This window comes from Aquarana catesbeiana, linkage group LG13 (genome assembly GCF_042186555.1).
Source record: "Aquarana catesbeiana isolate 2022-GZ linkage group LG13, ASM4218655v1, whole genome shotgun sequence".
NCBI lineage: Eukaryota > Metazoa > Chordata > Amphibia > Anura > Ranidae > Aquarana > Aquarana catesbeiana.
Window position 1 is genome coordinate 3,974,463 of NC_133336.1, and position 21,571 is coordinate 3,996,033.

At 46.0% G+C, this 21,571-nt stretch overlaps 1 protein-coding gene across 3 annotated transcripts in view; it reads right to left on the reverse strand.

Moving 5' to 3' along the window:
- Positions 1–309: 309 nt before the first annotated feature.
- The window catches only part of DYNC1H1 (dynein cytoplasmic 1 heavy chain 1), a 137,835-nt gene continuing 116,573 nt past the window's right edge, over positions 310–21,571 (reverse strand). For all 3 annotated transcript variants that reach the window (XM_073610253.1, XM_073610254.1, XM_073610252.1), the window contains exons 61-78: positions 19,747–19,881; positions 19,528–19,622; positions 18,292–18,466; positions 18,099–18,174; positions 16,297–16,457; positions 16,055–16,166; positions 15,904–15,964; positions 13,587–13,710; positions 13,387–13,500; positions 13,126–13,296; positions 12,418–12,635; positions 11,743–11,846; positions 8,514–8,725; positions 3,364–3,517; positions 2,913–3,055; positions 2,515–2,683; positions 1,319–1,446; positions 310–836 (exon numbers count right to left, since the gene is read on the reverse strand). In XM_073610253.1, coding sequence (XP_073466354.1) covers positions 708–836; positions 1,319–1,446; positions 2,515–2,683; positions 2,913–3,055; positions 3,364–3,517; positions 8,514–8,725; positions 11,743–11,846; positions 12,418–12,635; positions 13,126–13,296; positions 13,387–13,500; positions 13,587–13,710; positions 15,904–15,964; positions 16,055–16,166; positions 16,297–16,457; positions 18,099–18,174; positions 18,292–18,466; positions 19,528–19,622; positions 19,747–19,881 — 2,481 coding nt within the window. In that variant the 3' untranslated portion in view covers positions 310–707. The remainder of the gene's footprint in view (positions 837–1,318; positions 1,447–2,514; positions 2,684–2,912; positions 3,056–3,363; positions 3,518–8,513; positions 8,726–11,742; positions 11,847–12,417; positions 12,636–13,125; positions 13,297–13,386; positions 13,501–13,586; positions 13,711–15,903; positions 15,965–16,054; positions 16,167–16,296; positions 16,458–18,098; positions 18,175–18,291; positions 18,467–19,527; positions 19,623–19,746; positions 19,882–21,571) is intronic.

A 21,571-nucleotide genomic window follows, 5' to 3' on the forward strand; every position in this document is an offset into this window, starting at 1 on the left:
AATAAAACAAAAAAAGGACTTAAAATTTTGAAAAAAAAAAAACACACAAAACTATTTTAGTTAGTTATAAAATTTTGACAGGTAATTTTTCTCCTTCACTGATGTGTGCTGATAGGCGGCACTGTGGGCACAGAAAATGCGGCCGCGGCTTTCTGTGTGCGGGACTGATGTCCCTCTGACAGAAGCCGGTGATCGCCACCCATTACCCGCCATGTCGAGCCCGCCCATTACACTTTGTTATAAAAGGTATTTTGTGTTTTTTTAGGTTACCATCAGCTGTAAATACAAAAGAAACAAGCGCACACAAAATAACGTACTGAATATTTATTAGGATAAAATGGACACATCACAGATTACTACAAATACATTTAAAGCGACAGACTTTTTGCAGATTTTCCTTCTTTTTGAATTGCAGTGCACGGTATACATGACCTCAATGGTTCCATACACAGATAAGACGATGTTGTCGCCTTTCACCGAATTATTATTTGTTGTAAACCACAAACTGCATCCTTTTCACTGTCCAAATGTGAACCTACCAAAGTCTTCCTCCATATAAGTAATCACCTCCCCCGACTCTCTCTATAAACACTTCATCTTATTCCTTCCGCTTCTCACATCCCTTCCCCCACCTGACATAAAACTTTCTTCTCTTTCTTGTATGCAGAACATAAAATCCAAGGAAACGGAGAAATGAGGGCCGCCATCTACTCTGTGCTCAGGATGGCCACTCCACGCTCATAGAAGCTGTGAGGATCTTCCTTCGTGGCAATTTCAAAGTCAACCGTAAAGATCAAATCGGCCCGATTGAAGTTCAGGTAAACCGGAAGAGTGACCTAAAAAAAAAAAAAAAAAAAAAAAAAAAAAGAGGAGAGAGAAAGAGAGAGAAGGCTGTGAGCTGAAGATCTGAATGTGCTGGTTGCCCCTTCCACACAGGGCTCAGCAGGGAATCTGTCCACTGATCCCACGGATGGCCGGCCCATGTCCGCTTAATGCAGAGCAGACAGCCCAATCTCCTCTATGGGCGGTCCAATGTAAATAAGACAGCCTTGTCCGTTCACACCGGACTGCCATCCGATCGATGGATGGGAAGGGATCTCCCCAAATCTGTCTGTTTTTAAGAAAAGAGGTCACTAGGATGTTGGTGGGTGTAAATAGACACATGTCCATAGAGAAGAATGGAGGGTCTGATCTGATCCACCTGAAAAACCTGACAGGCTGACCCCGATCTGTCTGCTGGGGTGAAAGCCCCCCTTTAAACTACAGGAAAGAAGAAGTCTATTGGCTTTACCCGTCTCCATGTTGGAGGTCTACTCACCACATTGGCCTTCTTCTCAGCGTTGGTCTGTCTGGACCAGCGCAGTTGTGTAAGAGCCAGCGCTGTAGAGATGGAATTAGAAAGGGACAGCTTGTTGTTGGTACAGCTCGCTCCTTGAAGTTTGAGACCTAAAATGTGATTGGATATTAGAAATTAGCAAAAGCCATCCACTCTTCTTAACCATGCCACAAAAATGGAGGAACTAAAACTCCCTGCACCATTATAATGTCAGAATAAACTGGCAGAAGTGTGCCACAGTAACCAAGCAGAGAGATCCGGGGACAGGCAGAGATCCCCCATTACTATCCCTTGTATCAGTTTTATGTTGATTTTGTACAGAAGTGGTCTATTCTTGCAGTGGATAAGGCCACGGCCACACTTGAATAAGGTGCTCACCGTCCCAGTAGAGGATGCAGCAGAATGTAAAGGCCCAAATGATAACTGGTGCAAAACCCTGTCCATCAGTGGCAGCCCCGTCCATAGGAGGTGCATGGGTGCCGTACCCCCCTCCCCCCCTAGGGGGCACTTTGACAAAGTTTCTGCAGTAAAGTGCTATAGCCAAAGTGTATGACCTGCATGTTCTTTTGAGGGATCGCGTTTTGGGCCAATTCTAGATAATATGACAAGGATGCCACTGGTGGCAAGATTTTACCCATCTTCTCAGCAGAAGCCAAAAAGAACAGACTACATAGTCTTCTCCCTCTGGAGACAGGTCTCTTCCTTGGTCTAGTCCAGTGGTCTCCAAACTGTGGCCCTTTGCTTGCTTTTATCTGGCCCTTGGGGCACCATTTCATCCACCGATACCAACAATGGGACATCATTTCTCCCCACTGACACCAGTAAAAGGTCACAATTCCTCCCAATGACACCAGTAATGGAGCACAATTCTTCCCAATGACACCACAGATGGCTTTTTTTTTTTTACCCAATGTCAAGACCTTTCTTACTCTCAATAGTCACAGTCCGCCCCCAAAGTCTGAAGGACAGTAAACCGGCCCTTTGTTTAGAATGTTTGGAGACCCCCCGATCTAGTCTATAGACCTCCATTCAAACTGGACTCCCCCTTTGGCTCACCTGGAAGTCCTGCCATGGAAAGTCTGCCGAAGCCTCAGACAAGCTTTTTGCCCCCACTTTCCGGAGTACAATATTTCGGTGAACCATGCCTGTGTAATATCTCTCAGGTAAGTTGGACATACCTGTCACTCCGAAGCTGTAAGCATCCATCACGGCATTCTGGGTAGTGGTCACGCTGACTTCCAGACAGAGCTCTTCTAGTGACCAGCTGTTGGCCTGGGCCACGTATTGCCTGGTGGCGGTGATGTAGGCTTCAGGGACAAACAGACCACCCAACCACACGTGGAGGTTCTGTGAACAGAAAATAGACCGGCAGCTGAAATCAAAGTGGAACTAAATCCAAAGCGTGAGACATTACAAAGCAGTCACAGACACATCTGTAAATCAGCGGCATCACCGGAGAGATACCACAGAGTTATCTTAAGTCTGTCCATTGAACAGTTTGTTGGTGAGGACATCGAATGTGATGAGATTTACAATCATCTACAAGTAGATCGATATACAGATACCCTTGACTTGCCTTTAATTCCTTGGCTCCGCTGGCAGCAGCCGCCTGAGAAATGTTCTGAAGCTGTTTAATGCGGTCACTGAAATCCGCCACCCACTGAATGACCGTCAGCCCAACCGGGACGGTAAAACGAGACCAACTTCGAGGCAAGATGCCTGCAGGAAAAGAACGACAAATACATTTTAAATGATTCTGTATGCTTTGGGAATCTGATGGGGCTCTAACCAGCGGTGCCGATTGAGAGAAACTTTTCTAACAGGCTGGCTGTAGTGGATCAGGCTGAGATGCTGTGTGGGTCTATTGATGTACACAGCTCTGCTCATGAGCCAAATGGCCCCCCCCAGCAGCCAGCTTTTAATGGGGAAATTCACAGAAGAGAAGCAGAGAGCGGGGGAGGGGGGGGGACCCTGATAAGGTAAGACCTCTCTGTGCAAAACCAGAGTCTGTTCTTCTGGCCACTTACCTTTCACCAGCTCATTGATCAGGGTGCGCAGGTAGTTCGTCTGCTTCTTCTTTCCTTCACAGACCTGAACAACGTCGGTGAGATCCTGGCGCACATCCTGCAGTAACTTGGCGCCCATTTTCACTTCTCGCTCAAAGAACCTGAACAGAGGATCCTGCAAGGAGAATACAAGTCAACATTTCCAGAGAAATCACAACAACATCATCACAGGACTTCTGATCCGACGTGTACAATAATCATAAAACTATCTGATGGCCTTTATATCTGGTCAGAGGAACATTTCCAGGGTTCATCTGCTGTTCGTAGATCCTCAGATTAGAAAGTTTAATTCTGCAACAAAGAAAATATAGAATTGGGGGTGGATGGGACTTTATAGGTGCAATTAGTACAAGAACATACCAAATTGAATAAAAATCACAATTTATTAACATTACAAGGGTACATAAAAACAATATTATACAAGACATGTTATTGTAGCTCCTATAGTTGTTCCCACATCTTAATCCTACATGTTTCGCCGTATGGCTTCCTCAGGGACAAACGTAGTTTTGTGGCTACTATATGAATGAACAGAAAGCGAATTACAAACAATGCATGCAATGTTATATCAGTAAATACCAACACTATACATAACATACAATAAATTGAATACATCCTATCCATTGGCAAGAGTTCCCTAAATGGAGTCATAGGGAACTCTTGCCAATGGATATGATGCATTCATGTATTAAATTTATTGTACATGAATGAGTTATGTATAGTGTTGGTATTTACTGATATAACATTGCATGCATTGTTTGTAATTCACTTTCTGTTCATTCATATAGTAGTCACAAAACCACGCTTGTCCCTGAGGAAGCCTTACGGCGAAACATGTAGGATTAAGATGTGGGAACAACTATAGGAGCTACAATAACACGCCTTAAATGACAATAAAGCTGTTCATGTCTCGTATAATATTGTTTTTATGTAACTTTAATCAATTGTGATTTTATTCAGTTTGGTATGTTCTTGTACTAATTGCACCCATTATGTCCCATCCCCCCCAACTCTATTTTCTATACCTTTTATGGGGATGTTGGTGATATAACACAATATATGTATAGTCAGAGAGGTAATTTAGTGGGATTTTATGGGCGCCAGGCAAGTAAATTTAGAAAAACATCAAGGTAAAAAGTATGAATGACATTTTATTGAACATACACAAAGTTTAAAAAATGCTGGCTGTGCATAACATAGAACAAACAGCATACATATCAACATAAAGAACGAGGGGTCACTCAGCACTATAGTCCTGACATGTTTCACCCATTGGGGCTTCCTCAGGGGATATGTGAGGGACCAAGCTGGATATATCACTGCATAGAATAAAATACAATTAGACGCCATCAAAATATTAGCCCAAAATATATAATTAACGGAAAAGAAAGATGTTAACGACTGTCCAAAGCTAGATTGTCGAACATACTTCGATAGGCCACATCCCCTGTCTTTGCTCAAAAGGAAAAGGAAGCCAAAGACACCATTGAAAAATATATTGCTGAGATTATTAAAAGGCAAAGAATCTAAACTTCTGAGGGATCAATTGGCACATGAGGGCGGTTACGCCTATAAATGGAATTCCAATACACAACCTAAACACTTTTCTAGGAAGAGAACCTATGCACCCCCCTAATCAGGACAATATCATTCCCAATATTTCCTGTACATCTTCAATTTCCTCTATCTAGTCCACTTCCTACCATGATTTGTCTGAAGACAGACTAACCAAAAAGAGAGAGTAATCCCGACAATCCATCCTTAGAGTCCTTTAAACGCATGTTGGGAACAGCACAGAATCGTAGACCCTCTGGTCGCCAAAGGAACATACAATCACAACCGTCACAGCCCTCTCTATCTAATATTGCATCTGGCACCTTTGCACCAGCTTTAACTACGGACCCTACCCTAGCCTTATCCGCACGTGCGGTATCAAACACTCCTAACAAGGTGGCTACCTTGAACACTATGTTTCCATCTATGAATCCGCCACACTCTGATCCCACACTGGCCCCTATTTTTTTGGGGGAAGGCTCAGGAGATGGACCATTGCCCGTCTCCGAAAGCTGTGCCCCAAAAGATGGCAGAACAACGCAATTTGAAATAGTGAACCTGTCGTCGCACCAATTGTCCGAGGCGGAGAACCAGGTCCTTCAGTTAGGACTGACCTTCTGTCCGGACTCTGATGCGGATAGATTTACAATTATCAAAAGATATTCACTTATTTAAACGCAGACTTATGTTCAAAACTCTGTATGATAAACCCCACTCAACTATCTGAAAACCTTGGTACTACTGCCCCAGATCCGGGCACCTATACCCTACAGGAACTTTGGGACGAGGGTTGCTGTGGGCCCGATGCCGAATCTGAGAATCCCCTCTCGGACGGTTTGGGGGCCACAGCTTTCCCTCAAGTTAAAATCTTGTAATTTTCCACTATTGAATAATAACCAATATATGGGCCTTTGTACAACAAACCACACGGGAGTTTTTCAAACTTTGTGTATGTTCAATAAAATGTCATTCATACTTTTTACCTTGATGTTTGTCTAAATTTACTTGCCTGGCGCCCATAAAATCCCACTAAATTACCTCTCTGACTATACATGCTACTCAGGGATGTTGGCGCCCTCTATTTGACACTGTCACCTATCCATACCAACCAGCATAACACAATATAGGTTTAAATTCTGGAGTTGACCACATAACTACATATAGATTTTATTGTGCAGTAGAGACACCAAAGAGCTGAACTTGTATAACCCTTTCCCTATAAAATATCTGGTATCTTCCTTCACCCCTTTCCAGCACCCCAAGAATTCTGGGCATTCAGATTTGCAAAAACACCAACTATAAGAATTGAAGTCAAGGCCCTCGCCTTCCCATGATGCACTAGTGACTACCGAGCCGGTTAGGTGTAAAAGCCGATTCATAGATTGCCAGACGCCGGGATTCCGGCTTCACCCACCAAGACTATTATTGTTACGGGAGAACAAGGAGGATTCCATGGCAGGACAGGCAAAGAATGGAAAAAAATGAAATAAAATGGGATTTGTGTAAAATTCTTCTCTGAGTTCATTACGGTGCACAGTAGACATGTGCACTGCCGAAAAATCCGTTTGTTTCATTTATTTTTTGTTTGTTTTTTTTTTAGGTCATTCGTTGTGATCGGAATTTGTAAATTCGTAAACGTGAAAACAAGAAAAAAAAAAAATCAGAAAACTCGAAAAAAGCAACTATTATAGGCATTGGAATTTCCTTTCAAATTAGGCTATTAACGTAACGAATACGAATTTATCCGAAATAATGAATGCCGCATCTAAACGAATGGAATGGAACTAATAAAAGTAAACAATATTAAAGTTTTATAAATTTGTTACGTCCCATTCCTTTATATGCGGCATTCATTATTTAGGATAAATTCGTATTCGTTACGTTAATAGCCAAATTTGAAAGGAAATTCCAATGCCTACAATAGTTGTTGATAGTCAAGTTATTATTTCAGATTTCCGAATTTGTCGAAATTCATTAAAAAAAATAATTCGGAACAAAAACGAATGTCTAGTGCATAGTTGGATCTTCAGATCACAGACGGGCATTTAGTTCTCCTTTGGGGATTGATCCCTATCTGGCAGTGGGCGGGTCTTAAGCGGGAGCTCCGGGTACAAAGATCCTCCCCCTTCCTGTGCCAGTCACAGCATGTCTGTGTGCTTCCCGCTCCGACCTTCTCACCACGTCGCCCCGTACATGCCCACAGTACGTTTCACTGAAGTTTGGCCTCAAGTCTCCCCGGCCTGGAGATTGATCTGAGCTCTCAGCTGAGGCTCTTATTCTGGCCTCGGGGTCTTTCCAAGCCGGTATTGATAGTCACCATCCCCACCGACAGACAAAAGTCTTCAGCCTCAGTCCAGGTCCCGGAGAAGAGGAGACATCGTCCGAGGCCTCAGATAACGGCAAGCGTACAGGGGGGGGGGGGGGCAACTGCAATATCGAGAGTCAGAAAAAGGACAAAAGGGGGTTCCCCAGGACCCCGATATCACCCGGCCTGCATTATGGGCTGAAATCAGAAGCTTCCAGGACTGTGGACTTGTACTGACAAGTAGGAAGCGCCCTCAGACATGCCACTAATGGCAGGGGGGGGGGGGGGGGGGGAACGTCCCCAGAGCACCCAGTTATTACACATCCGTCACTTCCTCTAGTCAGTCCCCTCCCTCTTTAGTTAGGATCATCCCCCAGGGAACACAGTTAACCCCTTCACTGCCCCCTAGTGTTAACCCCTTCCCTGCCAGTGACATTTTTACACAGTAATCAGTGCATTTTTAATCGCACTGATCGTATTATTAATGCCAACAGTTCCAAAATTTGTGTCAAAATTGTCCGATGTGTCCGCCATAATGTCACAGTCACGGAAAAAAAATAAATAAATAAAAAAAAATAATGCTATAAATCTATCCCCTATTTTGTAGACCCTAACTTTTGTGCAAACCAATCAATATACCCTTTTTGCGATTTTTATTACCAAAAATAAGTAGAATACATATCAGCCTAAACTGAGGAAAAAAAAAGTTTTTTGGGGGATATTTATTATAGCAAAAAGTAAAAAAAAAAAGTTTTTTTTTTTTTCAAAAATTGTCGCTCTTTTTTTGTTTATAGCGCCAAAAAATAAAAACCGCAGAGGTTACCCCCAAAAGAAAGCTCTATTTGTGGGGGGGAAAAAAAAAAAAGGATGTCAAATATGTTTGGGAGACACATCGCACGACCGCGCAACTGTCAGTTAAAGCGACACAGTGGCAAATCGCAAAAAAGTGCTCTGGTCAGGAAGGGGGTAAATTCTTCTGGGGCTGAAGTGGTTAAAACGGAGTTCTGCTTCAAAAAAAAAAAAAAAAAAGTCAGCAAGTACAAATACTGCAGCTGCTGACTTTTAATAATCGTACAGCCATTTTTCAGTCACAGAGCGGCTCACCAGGCCTCAGGACAGCCATGTTAAAATAAACAAACAGTTGAACTGGAAGTCTGACAACAGAACTTCCACCTGAGGCTTCTCACACCTTCCACCGCCATGGATTTCCTCTGAAGGGCCCAACACTTTTTTTTTTTTTTTGTCAACCAACCTTGATGTTCTCCACGGTACGTTTGAGGTGGTTGAGGGACTGTGGAATGAGCTGGAGCCAGTTGCAGGCGGTGGTGTGTAAGGTTCTCATCCAGGCCGGGCGCCCGTCGGACGTGGAGTCCTTCCTCTGCTTCTTCTCTGTCTCTGCATACGCCAAGTCATCCTCATCCTCCAGCATTTGCATTTTCAGCATTTTACTGATCATATCAATGCCTGAACCACAAAAAGGGGAGAAAACAAAAAAATGCCGGCCAAAGTAAAGCAAAACTAAAAACTGAATCAGGAAATAAATAAATAAAAGCACAACAGAAAGAACGAGGCCTGAGGACGTTCCATCCAAATGTGTCTACAGGGGGGGAGGGGCAGACTACAGGTTCCTTTTCTGAAGGGTGTAATCTATAATCCTCAGTATTTTTCAAATGTATAATCCCAGCCAAAACTTTGTTCTGGATACAACAGTTAAGGGTTAGGACCTCTACCTGGTTTTTATGGTTCTGTTTCCACACTGGGGATAGTCGCCCTCACTTCCTGTACTGATGACCTCAAACACCCGGACAGGAAGTTAGAGAAATCCTTTAAGTATCTGACAAAGGGCTAAAATTCACCATTGGGACCTTAGGGTGTTCCCAAGTGCTGCAGCCGCTCTGATCCCCCCTTTCCCTGTGACAGAAGTACGGGGAGAAGTTTCCCATACTGGCTGTCACGGTTTGAAATCAGCGGGGCTCCGCCCACACACACAGCCACACCGTTTATTTAGACCGCTCTGTGCGAATGAACTACAAACTCCAACATCCTTTGCGGCTGTCGGCTTGTAGTCCTCAATGAACTACCCCGGGGCGGAGGAGGGTTCTGGTAGTTCCTGGATTCTTCCTGTCCGTGTATCGGCTCGCCCGGACGGGCACACACATCGACAGTTCTGAAGGAAACCCGCTGAACGCTGGTGCAATGCTTTACAGACTCCAAAAAATAAATGCACATTTTTTTTTACCTGCAAAAAAATTTGCATAGATTATTTTTTTCTAAAAAAAGTGAACTTCTCCTTCAAAGCGGGTTAAAGGAGCCGGAATTTGTATTCTCTAATGGTATGAAGATTGTATCTCCATCAAATTGGATTGTATCTGTAATGTCAGCCTTTATTTTGGAAAGCTTGGCGCACACTGTATATTAGAATATAAATCCTGATTATAATACTAATACTGAACCGCAATATTCCAAAAGGCAGATTGTTTACAGAATCCTACACATTTCCATTGGCTGTACTTAAAAGCTGATGGCAAATTCTGTGCAAACTCATTGAGCGTCAATACACCATTCATTCGGTGATCTTCGCACCCACAATCAGTATTCCCACAAGCCCTGATGAAGGTGGAGTACAACCCCGAAACCTGTTTGTTGGCTTTTCGCAAACCATTTGTCTTTGGAATAGGTACAAGTCCCATCATCCCTCTGCCTCTGGGTGTCATGCTTGTGGCTGTCAGAGTCTTGCTATGCCTCATGGGACTTGTAGTTCTGCAACAGCTGGAGGTCCGCTAATTGCATATACCTGCTTTAAGGGATTACATGTTCAGATTCCCACAGAGGCTCAAATGTAGAATTCTCATCAATATGTTCTTTATTGGGCTATAAGGAATGACACCATTTAGTTCCTCAGACCAGTAGTGTAGATGTTCCATTAATAATACAATACAAGGATCCGAGGGGGGGGGGGGGGGGCACAAGATGAGATCCCTCCGATGGAGGTCTGTACCCATCAGACTCTCAGAGGCCTTAGGGGCCCCGGTGCAAACTCTAAGACTGCGCTGGCTGCGGTTGTCTTCTACTTCCACATACGGCATTATAGTGAAGGGGATTCTGCAGGTCGACCAAAATGATGAGCAACAGCAAAAAACAGAAAGACAAACAAAATCACATAAAAAAAAGCTTATGTTATGTTCTCACAGGAGGGAAAAGAGAAGGAGGAGTTAAAGAGAACCGGCAGAGGAGTCAGAGAAATGCCAGGAAAATACAAGACTGTTGAAGGATGAGAACAGAGGTGACAACCGCCAATGTGTGGTCCAGAGGAGACGGAAAGCGGTCACCACTTCAACCACACATTACAGCGGCACAATCATGAGACACGCGGGAAATACAGAAGAATCTAAGAAGAACGCGACAAGACATTAGTAACCCGCAACAGGATGGATGACAGGAAAGGAAAGCTGAAACAGAAGGTGGGTTAGGCAGCCAACAGATAAAAAACACACAACCCTGGACTATTCCCTCATCCACACACTAGATGGATGGTGGAATCCTCCCCACTGAGCTAAAAGTATCCCGAGGGCAGGGAGACTTCCCCCGCCGCCGTCAGGTATTCCCGAGGGCAGGGAGACTTCCCCCGCCGCCGTCAGGTATTCCCGAGGGCAGGGAGACTTCCCCCGCCGCCGTCAGGTATTCCCGAGGGCAGGGAGACTTCCCCCCCGCCGCCGTCAGGTATCCCGAGGGCAGGGAGACTTCCTCCCCGCCGCTGTCAGGTATCCCGAGGGCAGGGAGACTTCCCCCGCCGCGGTCAGGTATTCCCTGAGGGCAGGGAGACTTCCCCCCCGCCGCCGTCAGGTATTCCCGAGGGCAGGGAGACTTCCCCCCCGCCGCCGTCAGGTATCCCGAGGGCAGGGAGACTTCCACCGCCGCCGTCAGGTATTCCGAGGGCAGGGAGACTTCCACCGCCGCGGTCAGGTATTCCGAGGGCAGGGAGACTTCCACCGCCACCGTCAGGTATTCCCACGGCAGGGAGACTTCCCCCCGCCGCCGTCAGATATTCTGAGGGCAGGGAGACTTCCCGCCGCTGTCAGGTATTCCGAGGGCAGGGAGACTTCCCCCCGCTGTCAGGTACCCCGACAGCAAGGATGCTCTCCCCCCCGCATCCTGATAGCAGGGACACTTCTCCCCCCTCCCCCGCCAAGTATTCGGAGGGCAGGGAGAATTCCGTCAGAATATGCGATGCAGGCTATACTGCCGATTGAGTGGGGGAAAATCTGACGGAGGTTGTACAGAAGTCGATTGTTAGATTGGACAACCTTTCTGTCCCTGCATGGATCAAACTTCATCTGGTCCCTGCTGAACTGGCCAAAATTTGATCCATGTATGGCTGGCTTTAGGCAAGTATAGTAGAATATTTATAAGAGAATTGTGGAGATGTTGGCTGGACACAGGGAAGATCTGGTTTCCGTGGTGGTGGTGGGGGGGTACTTTACCCTGAGTGGTGAGGAGGACCCTCTCTGCGTTGTTCGGTAATCCTAGCCAGGATGGGGTCTGCGTGTCGGGCAGCAATTCAACCCACTGCACAAACTCGTCACGTCTAAAAGAAAAAAAACAAAACAAAAGAAAAAAATTGTAAAAACGCACATTATTTGTTAAAGCAAAGAAAAATAACACATTCAGTACTGACTTTGGGCTCATCGCTGTATCAAAAGGAGCTTCTACTAAATACCGAGCAAAGGGTCTGAATACTTAGGACCATGTGATATTTCAGTTTTTCTTTTTAATGAAAAATAGGGAACAGTAATGAATGGGGCGGAGGACACATCGGGGGGGACAAGGTAAGTTACCTGGACCAGGATTCTGCAATACAATCCCGAGTGTGGCGCGGGGGTTACCGCTAACGGTAATGAAAATGAACCCCCCGAGCCACACCCAGTAATACCGCCAGGGAAGTTAACCTGCCAGTCGGAAATTTCGGGCTACACCATCAGGATAGATATTTGGCAGCTGAGCTGAATATTTCGATCATGTGATGCCAGCAATCTGTCGTTATCTACGGGGCTCCTATTTATTCCATAAAAGAAAAGATCGGAGCTTCTCTGCAATCAGCGGCACATTTATGAAATTAGAAAGAAACGTGCAAAACACAAGAATCTGCAGAAAATTACCTGATACCGTCCGGCATCTGGATGTCTTTGTGCCCATCGATTTTAGAGGCAAGTTTAAAGTCGCCATCAAAGCTTGAGGTGGTGAAGAGCCTCTCCAGGAAGGTATTGAGCAGCCGCTGATCGAATTCGTTGTCAATCCGGCCTCCATAAATAGACTGCGCCATCAGGGTCTTCAGGGCGGACCACGGGATCTTATCGGGTGAAATGTTCTGGCGGCCCTGGAACAGGATCCAGATGGGAGTTAAAGTATTTGATGAACGCCAAAGGAGTCCCATTTATCAATCAGTGAATGTGACTTTCACTAAACATTCTCTGGTGGGGAATCCATGAAAACACATAGACCTAAAAAGATTCCTCTGCAGCGAAGGTCTGCGGATTGTCAGAAGTGCTGCTTTATAAACATTAGACAATTTTTAGGGCGTCAGACCTTCAGCGTCCCATAACAACGATCGGGTGGATCACTTATTGGGTATCTCTTCTCAAGTTCTAAAAGTCAACAACTCACAACTGCAAGCTTGTTTGTACCCCCCTTATATACTGCACCATAAAAACGTACAATGGTAGACAAGCTAGCCATAGACTTGTAGGAATCCCCCCGATCAAACGATGACTTCTGTGATCGAAGTTCGGCCCGTTCAGCAGGGACCGGCCAAAATTTGATCGGTCTGGCCACACCTACCAACATCGGCTACCCTCCCAGCGACTTACTTTAGCCGTGTCATCCAGCCAGGTGTCCACCGTGTCACAGGCAGATCTCAGATCAGATTCACCAAATTCATATTTCTTAGACCAACCCAGGGGAGCGTATCGCAGGCGTTCCTGGATGATTGCATGGAACCAAGCTAACAGGAAGTAGAGACGGGCGCGCTCATTCGGAGCCTATAAAACGGGGAGAGAAAATCAGATTTAGTAATGTCACTGATGTCTAAGGAGCGGATTGGCTGATCCTCAGTGATGTCACTTCCGTACCTTACAGATCCTGGCAACTGGAATACTGCTGAAGGTTCTCAGCATGTTGGCCTTCACACCTGGAGGAGGCTCAAACACAAAGATCCGTCCGGCACGCAGAAGATTCACGGGGACCTGTGATGGAAATGAAAGGCTCAGCAAACACAGCAGCTAAAAATCTGATTTTTATTAATGTTAATGAAGAATTTTTCCAGCTGTACCTTGGGATTGATCTCCATGGTCAGAAATAGTCGGAAGGAGGAATGTGGTTGTAGAGAGTGAAGCTTCTTCTCCAACTGCATCAGCCAGCCCGGCGCCAGATGTACATTCTTCAGCATCACCCACCTGTAGGCAGAAACGTACCCGTCACCACCCACATCACCCACCTGTAGGCAGAAACGTACCCGTCACCACCCACCTGTAGCCAGAAACGTACCCGTCACCACCCACATCACCCACCTGTAGCCAGAAACGTACCCGTCACCACCCACATCACCCACCTGTAGCCAGAAACGTACCCGTCACCACCCACATCACCCACCTGTAGGCAGAAACGTACCCGTCACCACCCACATCACCCACCTGTAGCCAGAAACGTACCCGTCACCACCCACCTGTAAGCAGAAATGTACCCGTCACCACCCACATCACCCACCTGTAGCCAGAAACGTACCCGTCACCACCCACCTGTAAGCAGAAATGTACCCGTCACCACCCACATCACCCACCTGTAGCCAGAAACGTACCCGTCACCACCCACATCACCCACCTGTAGCCAGAAACGTACCCGTCACCACCCACATCACCCACCTGTAGCCAGAAACGTACCCGTCACCACCCACATCACCCACCTGTAAGCAGAAATGTACCCGTCACCACCCACATCACCCACCTGTAGCCAGAAACGTACCCGTCACCACCCACCTGTAGCCAGAAACGTACCCGTCACCACCCACCTGTAGCCAGAAACGTACCCGTCACCACCCACCTGTAGCCAGAAACGTACCCGTCACCACCCACACCACCCACCTGTAGGCAGAAACGTACCCGGCACCACCCAGAGAACATTATCCAGCCGAGGCTCACACCGCCCCCACCTGGGATCAGACGTGAGACCCCCAAGCTGCATGACATGTGAAATCCCATGTTGGTCAATGAAAGCGCTCCTAATTAGAACTACTGAAGTCGTTCCATACTAAGGTTCCTGTACTACAAGGAGACTTCTCTCTGACTTGTGCCCATAGACTTTAATGGAAGTCGTCTCGTCTATATTTGATGCAATTGGGATCCACCATTACAGGAAGATTACCCAGGCAGTGCAAGGCATCTTCTTGTATGCGGTTATCTCTGCATTCCTGTACAAGACAAAGTCACATCAAAGTACTCAAATCGCCAGGAAGCTGTGCGAGCCTAAAGGTCCCTTCACACCAGCCGGGGTCACTGCAGTACATTAAACATTATTACAGCGCAAAGGTGTGAACAGGCCCTTCGTTATAATCAGGCACAGAGCAACCAGCCTCCGTTTCCATCAAAGTAATGACCACAGGCCCCCTTAAATTAACATTCCCTTATGCTGCATACACACGACCGGAAATGCCACCAGCAAAACTCCGACAAGAGTTTTGTCAGAAAATGCGACCGTGTGTGCGCTCCATCGGTCTTTTGCATGCAGAATTCCAGCCAGCAAAAGATTGAGAGCAGGTTCTCTATTTTTCGGTCGGGAAAAGTTCCTATCTGAAAATGCGTTCGTCTGTACGCAAAAAATCACGCATGCTCAGAAACAATTTGACGCATTGAACTTCATTTTCTCGGTTGGGCTCCCTTTCCTGTAGTGTATGCCTGAGTGACCAATCACAAGGCCCGAGGTGTCACTGGGGGGGGGGGGGCTCGAGTGACCAATCACAAGGCCCGAGGTGTCACTGGGGGGGGGGGGGGGGGGGCCTGAGTGACCAATCACAAGGCCCGAGGGGTCACGGGGGGGGGGGGGGGGTTTGAGTGACCAATCACAAGGCCCGAGGTGTCACGGGGGGGGGGGGTTTGAGTGACCAATCACAAGGCCCAAGGTGTCACTGGGGGGGGGGGGCCTGAGTGACCAATCACAAGGCCCGAGGTGTCACTGGGGGAGGGTGGGGGGGGGCCTGAGTGACCAATCACAAGGCCCGAGGTGTCACTGGGGGGGGGGGGCCTGAGTGACCAATCACAAGGCCCGAGGTGTCATTCGGGGGGGTGACTAGAGACCGATTAGCTCTCAAATGTTGAATGCACAAAGCTGTTCCACCTATTTAGCAAAACCCGACACGTCTCACAACATCTGGTGCTGAGGAATCCTCTCCGGCTGGAGTGGAAGAGGTTCGGATTTGCAGGGAGGGTGAAACCGCTTTGCTCATCGAACGTTTGAATAAACCTACACAAGGCTTGTAATGGAGAGCGGCTTCCCCTTACCCGCACCCAGAGCCGGAGGAGCGAGGCAAGTATGAGGTGTGAACGGGACGAAGGATTCTGCAAAGCCTAAAATGTAAAAATCTTATTAGAACCAACCTTCCAGACTTCACAGCCGTATTGATGGCTTTCTCTGCTTGGCTGAATCCTTCTGCAGAGCCTGGAAGAGAAAAATAAAATACAAATACCGTTAAGGAAAAGATCCAGCAATACATGAACAGTCCATGTGCAGAGAGCCCACAGGCCGTACCAATGGCTATATTTGTAATCTGGGTGTTCTGTTCCGCTGCCAGGTCTTCCACACGCCCGCTGGCATCATATCCGGGAACGGAGCACATCAGTACAGGAGTGCTGGGCTTCACCTGCCGAAATCACACGAATCATTTCTACTACATAACCGATCGATTCATTAGCAAAGTTTTACATTCACTGATTTTGTTGGGAAGGGTTTTTTTTTTTTTTTTTTTTTTTTTTTTTTAAATGGCTCATTACCTCTGTATCCACGATAAATGCCAGATCCAATGGCTGATCTATGACAGACATAAAGGATTCTCCCAAGATGGTGGAGACAAAGACATGAGCCATGGCCAGAAGGCGGTCCGGGCGGAAGGCTTGGGTGAGGAGCAAGCGGTGGACGGCTTGACCGATCGGTGCTGAAAATAATATCAAAGCAACAATCTATCATTTTAAAATAATTCAATGTAATTTCTTTTTATACTCCGCAGTTTGTCATTTGGCGCAATCACAAAGCCATAACCTTTAAAATGATTGTAAAGGTTTTTTTTTTTTTCTCTCTTTTTAAAAGGTTATACTAACCTCCTCTGTGTTAAGGTTTTGCACAGAGTGGCCCCCCTCCTCTTCATCAGGTGCCCCCATAGAGAGCGGCCTTCCCTGGGGTCACGTGTGCGGGGCGCGCTCCCGAGTCCTGCCGCTGCATCCATTGACACAGACAGGAGGACTCGGCCCCGCCCCCCTTGTCACTGGATTTGATTTACAGCAGTGGGAGCCAATGGCTTCTGCTGCTATAAAATCTATCCAATGAGAACCCGAGACAGCGGCTGGAGCTGCTGGGCTCGTCCTCGATGCTGGAACGATCGGGATCAGGTAAGAAAAAAAAAAAAGGGGGGGGGGGGGGGGAACGCTGCAGCACAAAAGGTTTTTCACCTTAATGCATAGAATGATTTACAACCCCTTCCATTTCTCACTGTCTGCATTAGGTAGATTCAATGGATTATAAAGCAGAACCAGCACACCAAAATTCTCAATATATTTTTTTGGAGAAGGGAAAAAAAACCACCACACCATTTCAGAGCAATCTGCACCCCTTTATCGGGTACACAGGCTTTCTATTCTGAGGCATTGAGCAGATTTCCCATCCTCCCCACTGGCCAGGGGGGGGGGGGGCAGCAAGTGTAAGGAAACTTCCTTAATAGGACATACAGATCACTTGGCAGAGGTTCTAACCTTCCCCTCTGTACCCAAAAACTAAAATTTTATGTACTACCTTAACGGCTTCCAGACCGCCCACTTACTGCAGTTGGCTGCGCAAAACAACGTACCTGTACATGGTCTGGGGCGCCGTTGACCCGCTCCAATTGGACACAGTGGGAGCCAATCAGCGGGTCCGGGATCCGCCAATCTTTACGGCAGTCTGGCTATGTAAACATGGCCGCCGTTATGCCAGAGGAAGATGGAGATCTTGTGTTTCTGCTAATCAGGAACACGGATCTCTCCTTCTCCAGTTAGGCCATCCCCCACCCAGTTAGAAATCACTCCGTAGGAGCACACTTAAACCTTTGATTGCCCCTGAAGTTAACCCCTTCCCCGCCAGCGTCACCGGTCACCACAAAGTGTCACTTAGTGTCCAATTTGTCCACCGCAATCCCTGATGGCCGCTATTACTAGCAAAAAAGAAAAACATTCCATAAATCTATCCCATAGTTTGTAGATGCGATAACTTTGGCACAAACCAATCAATATACGCTTATTGGGATTTATTTTTTTTTTTCACCAAAAATATGTAGCAGAATACATATTGGCCTAAATTGATGAAGAAATTTGATTTTTAGCAAGTGTTACTTTGTATGTAGACTGCAGGGTGCATGCACAGTACACACTCCGGGATCATTCTAAGTGATGCCAGGAATGTAAGCGGGGGCGATGTCACGTGAGCGCACACACATCAGAGGGGGTCCAATGATCCCAGAGGAGGAATATGGGGACACATAGGAAGACACATGTTATGGTTGAGGAGAAGACCTGTGTGGTGCCCCCCATGAATGATGAACACTTACTAGCAGGCTTCTCTTCACTCCACAGGTACGGCACCGTCTGCTCCGGAGAGCTGCTCTCAAGCCAGATGCAGAATTGCTGTAAAAAGGAAAGAAATAAAGAGTCCATTTAAGTTTTCAATCCAGATCGCTCTGCAGTGGGAAATGTAGACGTAGATATGGCTGTCTGCACACAGGAAGCCACAAGTCTACTCACATCGTCAGCTTCCACCTTTCCTATAACATCCCTAAAGGCGGGCAGATTGGAGAGTCTGACCATGCCCTCCACCTGCTCCTCCGACAGGCCGCTGATTTTTGGCACAGAGGAGGAACCGAGGACGATCTCTCTTCCCCTGAGGAAGTGCTGGAACTCCTGATCATATGTCGGCTCCCTGAATGAACACAAATACAAAATGGTTACTACAAAACAGCAGTGCGGCCATCTATAAAAACTACGCTTCCTGAAAACATCACAGCGCCTGAGGGCGCCTCACTGAGAGAAGCTTGCAGTGTGCAGCGAGTTATCAAATTCAGTGCAGGACAGTACTGTGCAAGACTGAAGGTGGTCCGATTTAAAGTATAGACTCCAGCTTGATGTCCCTCACCAACATGTGAGGCCGCTGCATGTGCGGTGTAAAGTGTAGCTGAGGCCACATCCAGCGTACAGCACGGTGTTCCGGGTAGGAGCTGAGACTTCCCGTCTCTCATATCCAGAACACAGTAGAGTCCGATTTGTGCTCAGCCATTCAGAGAAAGCAATGTATGTTTTTTTTAATCAAATCATTTTTATACAAACAAAAACTATCAACTAAATATCAAAAACTATCAAATAGTATATAAAAATAATTAAAATAGTAAAAAAAAAGTAAACAAACCTTGCACCTCTCATATTAAAGTTTCTCATATAATAGCCAAAACATAACAGGATCATAAATAAAATTTACTCATCCAATTAAGCTCCCCTGATATCAATCATCAAACTATGGTAGCTTCCTCCCTGCAGATTCAGCTTATCTTTCTTTTCTTCTCTAGAAATGAATACAACACTTCCTCTGATTGGCTCTGAGGTTCTGACATCATCCCACCTCTCTGTATTCATGGCGAGAATACTTCACTTTCTATCAATGGCGCCAATCGGACTTTATTGTGTTCTGGATATGAGAGACGGGAAGCCTCACCTCCGACCCGGAACACTGTGCGGTACGCTGGATGTGGCCTCAGCTACACTTTATACCGCACAACCAGCGGCCTCACATGTTAGTGAGGGACATCGTTCATTTGGGAGCCGGCTGTAAAGTAGATCAAAAGCTGGGAGTTCAGCTTTGACTCATGGGGTGTCAAAATTATCCCAACCTGCAGAGAAGGAAAAAAAAAAAAAAAAAAACCACCACCACAAAAAAAAAAAAAAAAAAAAAATATAATAAAAAATTAAAAGACAAAAAACACACATTACCCAATAGTTCCCTTCAGCTTAATCCTGGCCAGCAGCATGGCAAAGGTAATGTGGTCCTGATGTAACATTCCGCGGGCCACCCTGTTGAAGGCCACCTGGAAAATAAGGATGTGAAAGTTTCACCAATTTATGTTCCGTATGGCAGGGATTAGGGAGCTCATAGATCAGAGGATGATAACCGGGATCTCATACCGGGGGGGGGGGGAGGGGTCACTGTACCTGGAAGAGGTCTTTGGTGATGACGGACAGACGCTGAGTGTGATCTGTGATGCCCTTGAGGTTGGCATTCTCATAGAGCACAGTGTGGTAGATGTCCAGGAAGAATTGCAGGGAGTACTGGTACAGGAAGTGGATCTACACCAAGGAAACAAGTCAATGAATTAGTAACACTTTGTGGATTGTGGGCAAAGCAGATCTAAAAGGGTCCCGAAGAGATAAAAGTGGTCTGAAAAGTCTTCCAGGTCTGACACTTCTGGATGTTTTACCCCTCTACCCTGCTGTGGCTCCATTGACCCCATAACATTACCACAGTAATGTTAAATAGCACCAAAAAAAAAAAAAAAAACTCCTAAAAAGATGGATATGAAAGGGAGCCCAACAGAGCATAAGAGAATTGCACATAAAATCGCTACAGGAAGACTCTACAGAGGGCAATCAACATGCAAAAAGGGGAGGGGAAGGAGCATGCAAAAAAGGTACCCTAACTGCACAAATGGTGAAATTGGTAAATTGTGAGAGCTGCTCGTTATATGCAATAAGCCTTGGTGAAGAAAAAAAAAAAAAAAAAATTCAAATCGCGCTCGCATCAATGCGATATAAAGCGCTATAGTATTAAACCACGAACCATAAATGAATGTCATACCATGAACAAAGTGCAATATGCATAACAAAAAAAAAAAAAAAAATAAAATCTAAAAATCCAATAAAGTGCAATCAATTCAGCAAAAAAGCCCAATGTGTAGTATTGGGGGGGGGTATCTGTCAGGAATGTCCATAGACAGACAAATAAAGTGATAAAGATAAATCTTCAGATATCTTTGTAACCACAATTAGAAGTGACTGTTTGTCTTCCTCCACCAACATCCTACTCACCAAATCACCATGACACACATTACAGGTAGTCAAGATAGGCAACCAATGGAGCGGGTCCCTCCGGACTCGGATCGTGCCGTCACCACTTCAAACATCAGTGGAGTAATGTAGAAAAGAAACAAGCTTCATGGTGAAGTACATCACAATCCTTTATTTTAAAGAGATTAAAACCATCGCGTACAGCGGTACAAACAATTCAGGAAGCAGGGACGCCGTAGGGCTTCAGCTGCGTTCCAGCAAAGAGCGGAAATGACATATCGCATTCACAGGATCCAACGTGTTTCGTCAGCACGTTCTGACGTCATCGGGGGTCACAGGACCCTGAGGACGTCAGAACATGCTGACAAAACGCTACGGCGTCCCTGCTTCCTGAATGGTTTGTACCGCTGTATGCAATGGTTTTAAAATAAATGATCGTGACGTACTTCACCATGGAAGCTCGTTTCTTTTCTACATTACTCTACGGATGTTTGAAGTGGTGACGGCATGATCTGAGTCCGGAGAGACCCGCTCCATTGGTTGCTTATCTTGCGTATCTTATAGGGATATACAATGTAATACTCAGACATAATCACACACATAGGTTGGACTTGATGGACTTGTGTCTTTTTCAACCTCACCTACTATGTAATTATGTATCTTGACTACCTGTAATGGGTGTCATGGCGATTTGGTGAGTAGGATGTTGGCGGAGGAAGACACACAGTCACTTCTAATCCTGGTTACAAATATCACTGAAGATTCACCTTTATCACTTAATTTGTCACTCTATGGACATTCCTGACAGATAACCTACCTGCCCCCAATACTACACACTTTTTTGCTGAATTGATTGCACTTTACTGGATTTTTAGATTTTTGTGTTTACTTGCATGTTGTTCATGAACAAAGTCCAATATGCATATCATCAAAATACAGAACAGAAAATGCATTGTCGTGTCACAAAGTTACT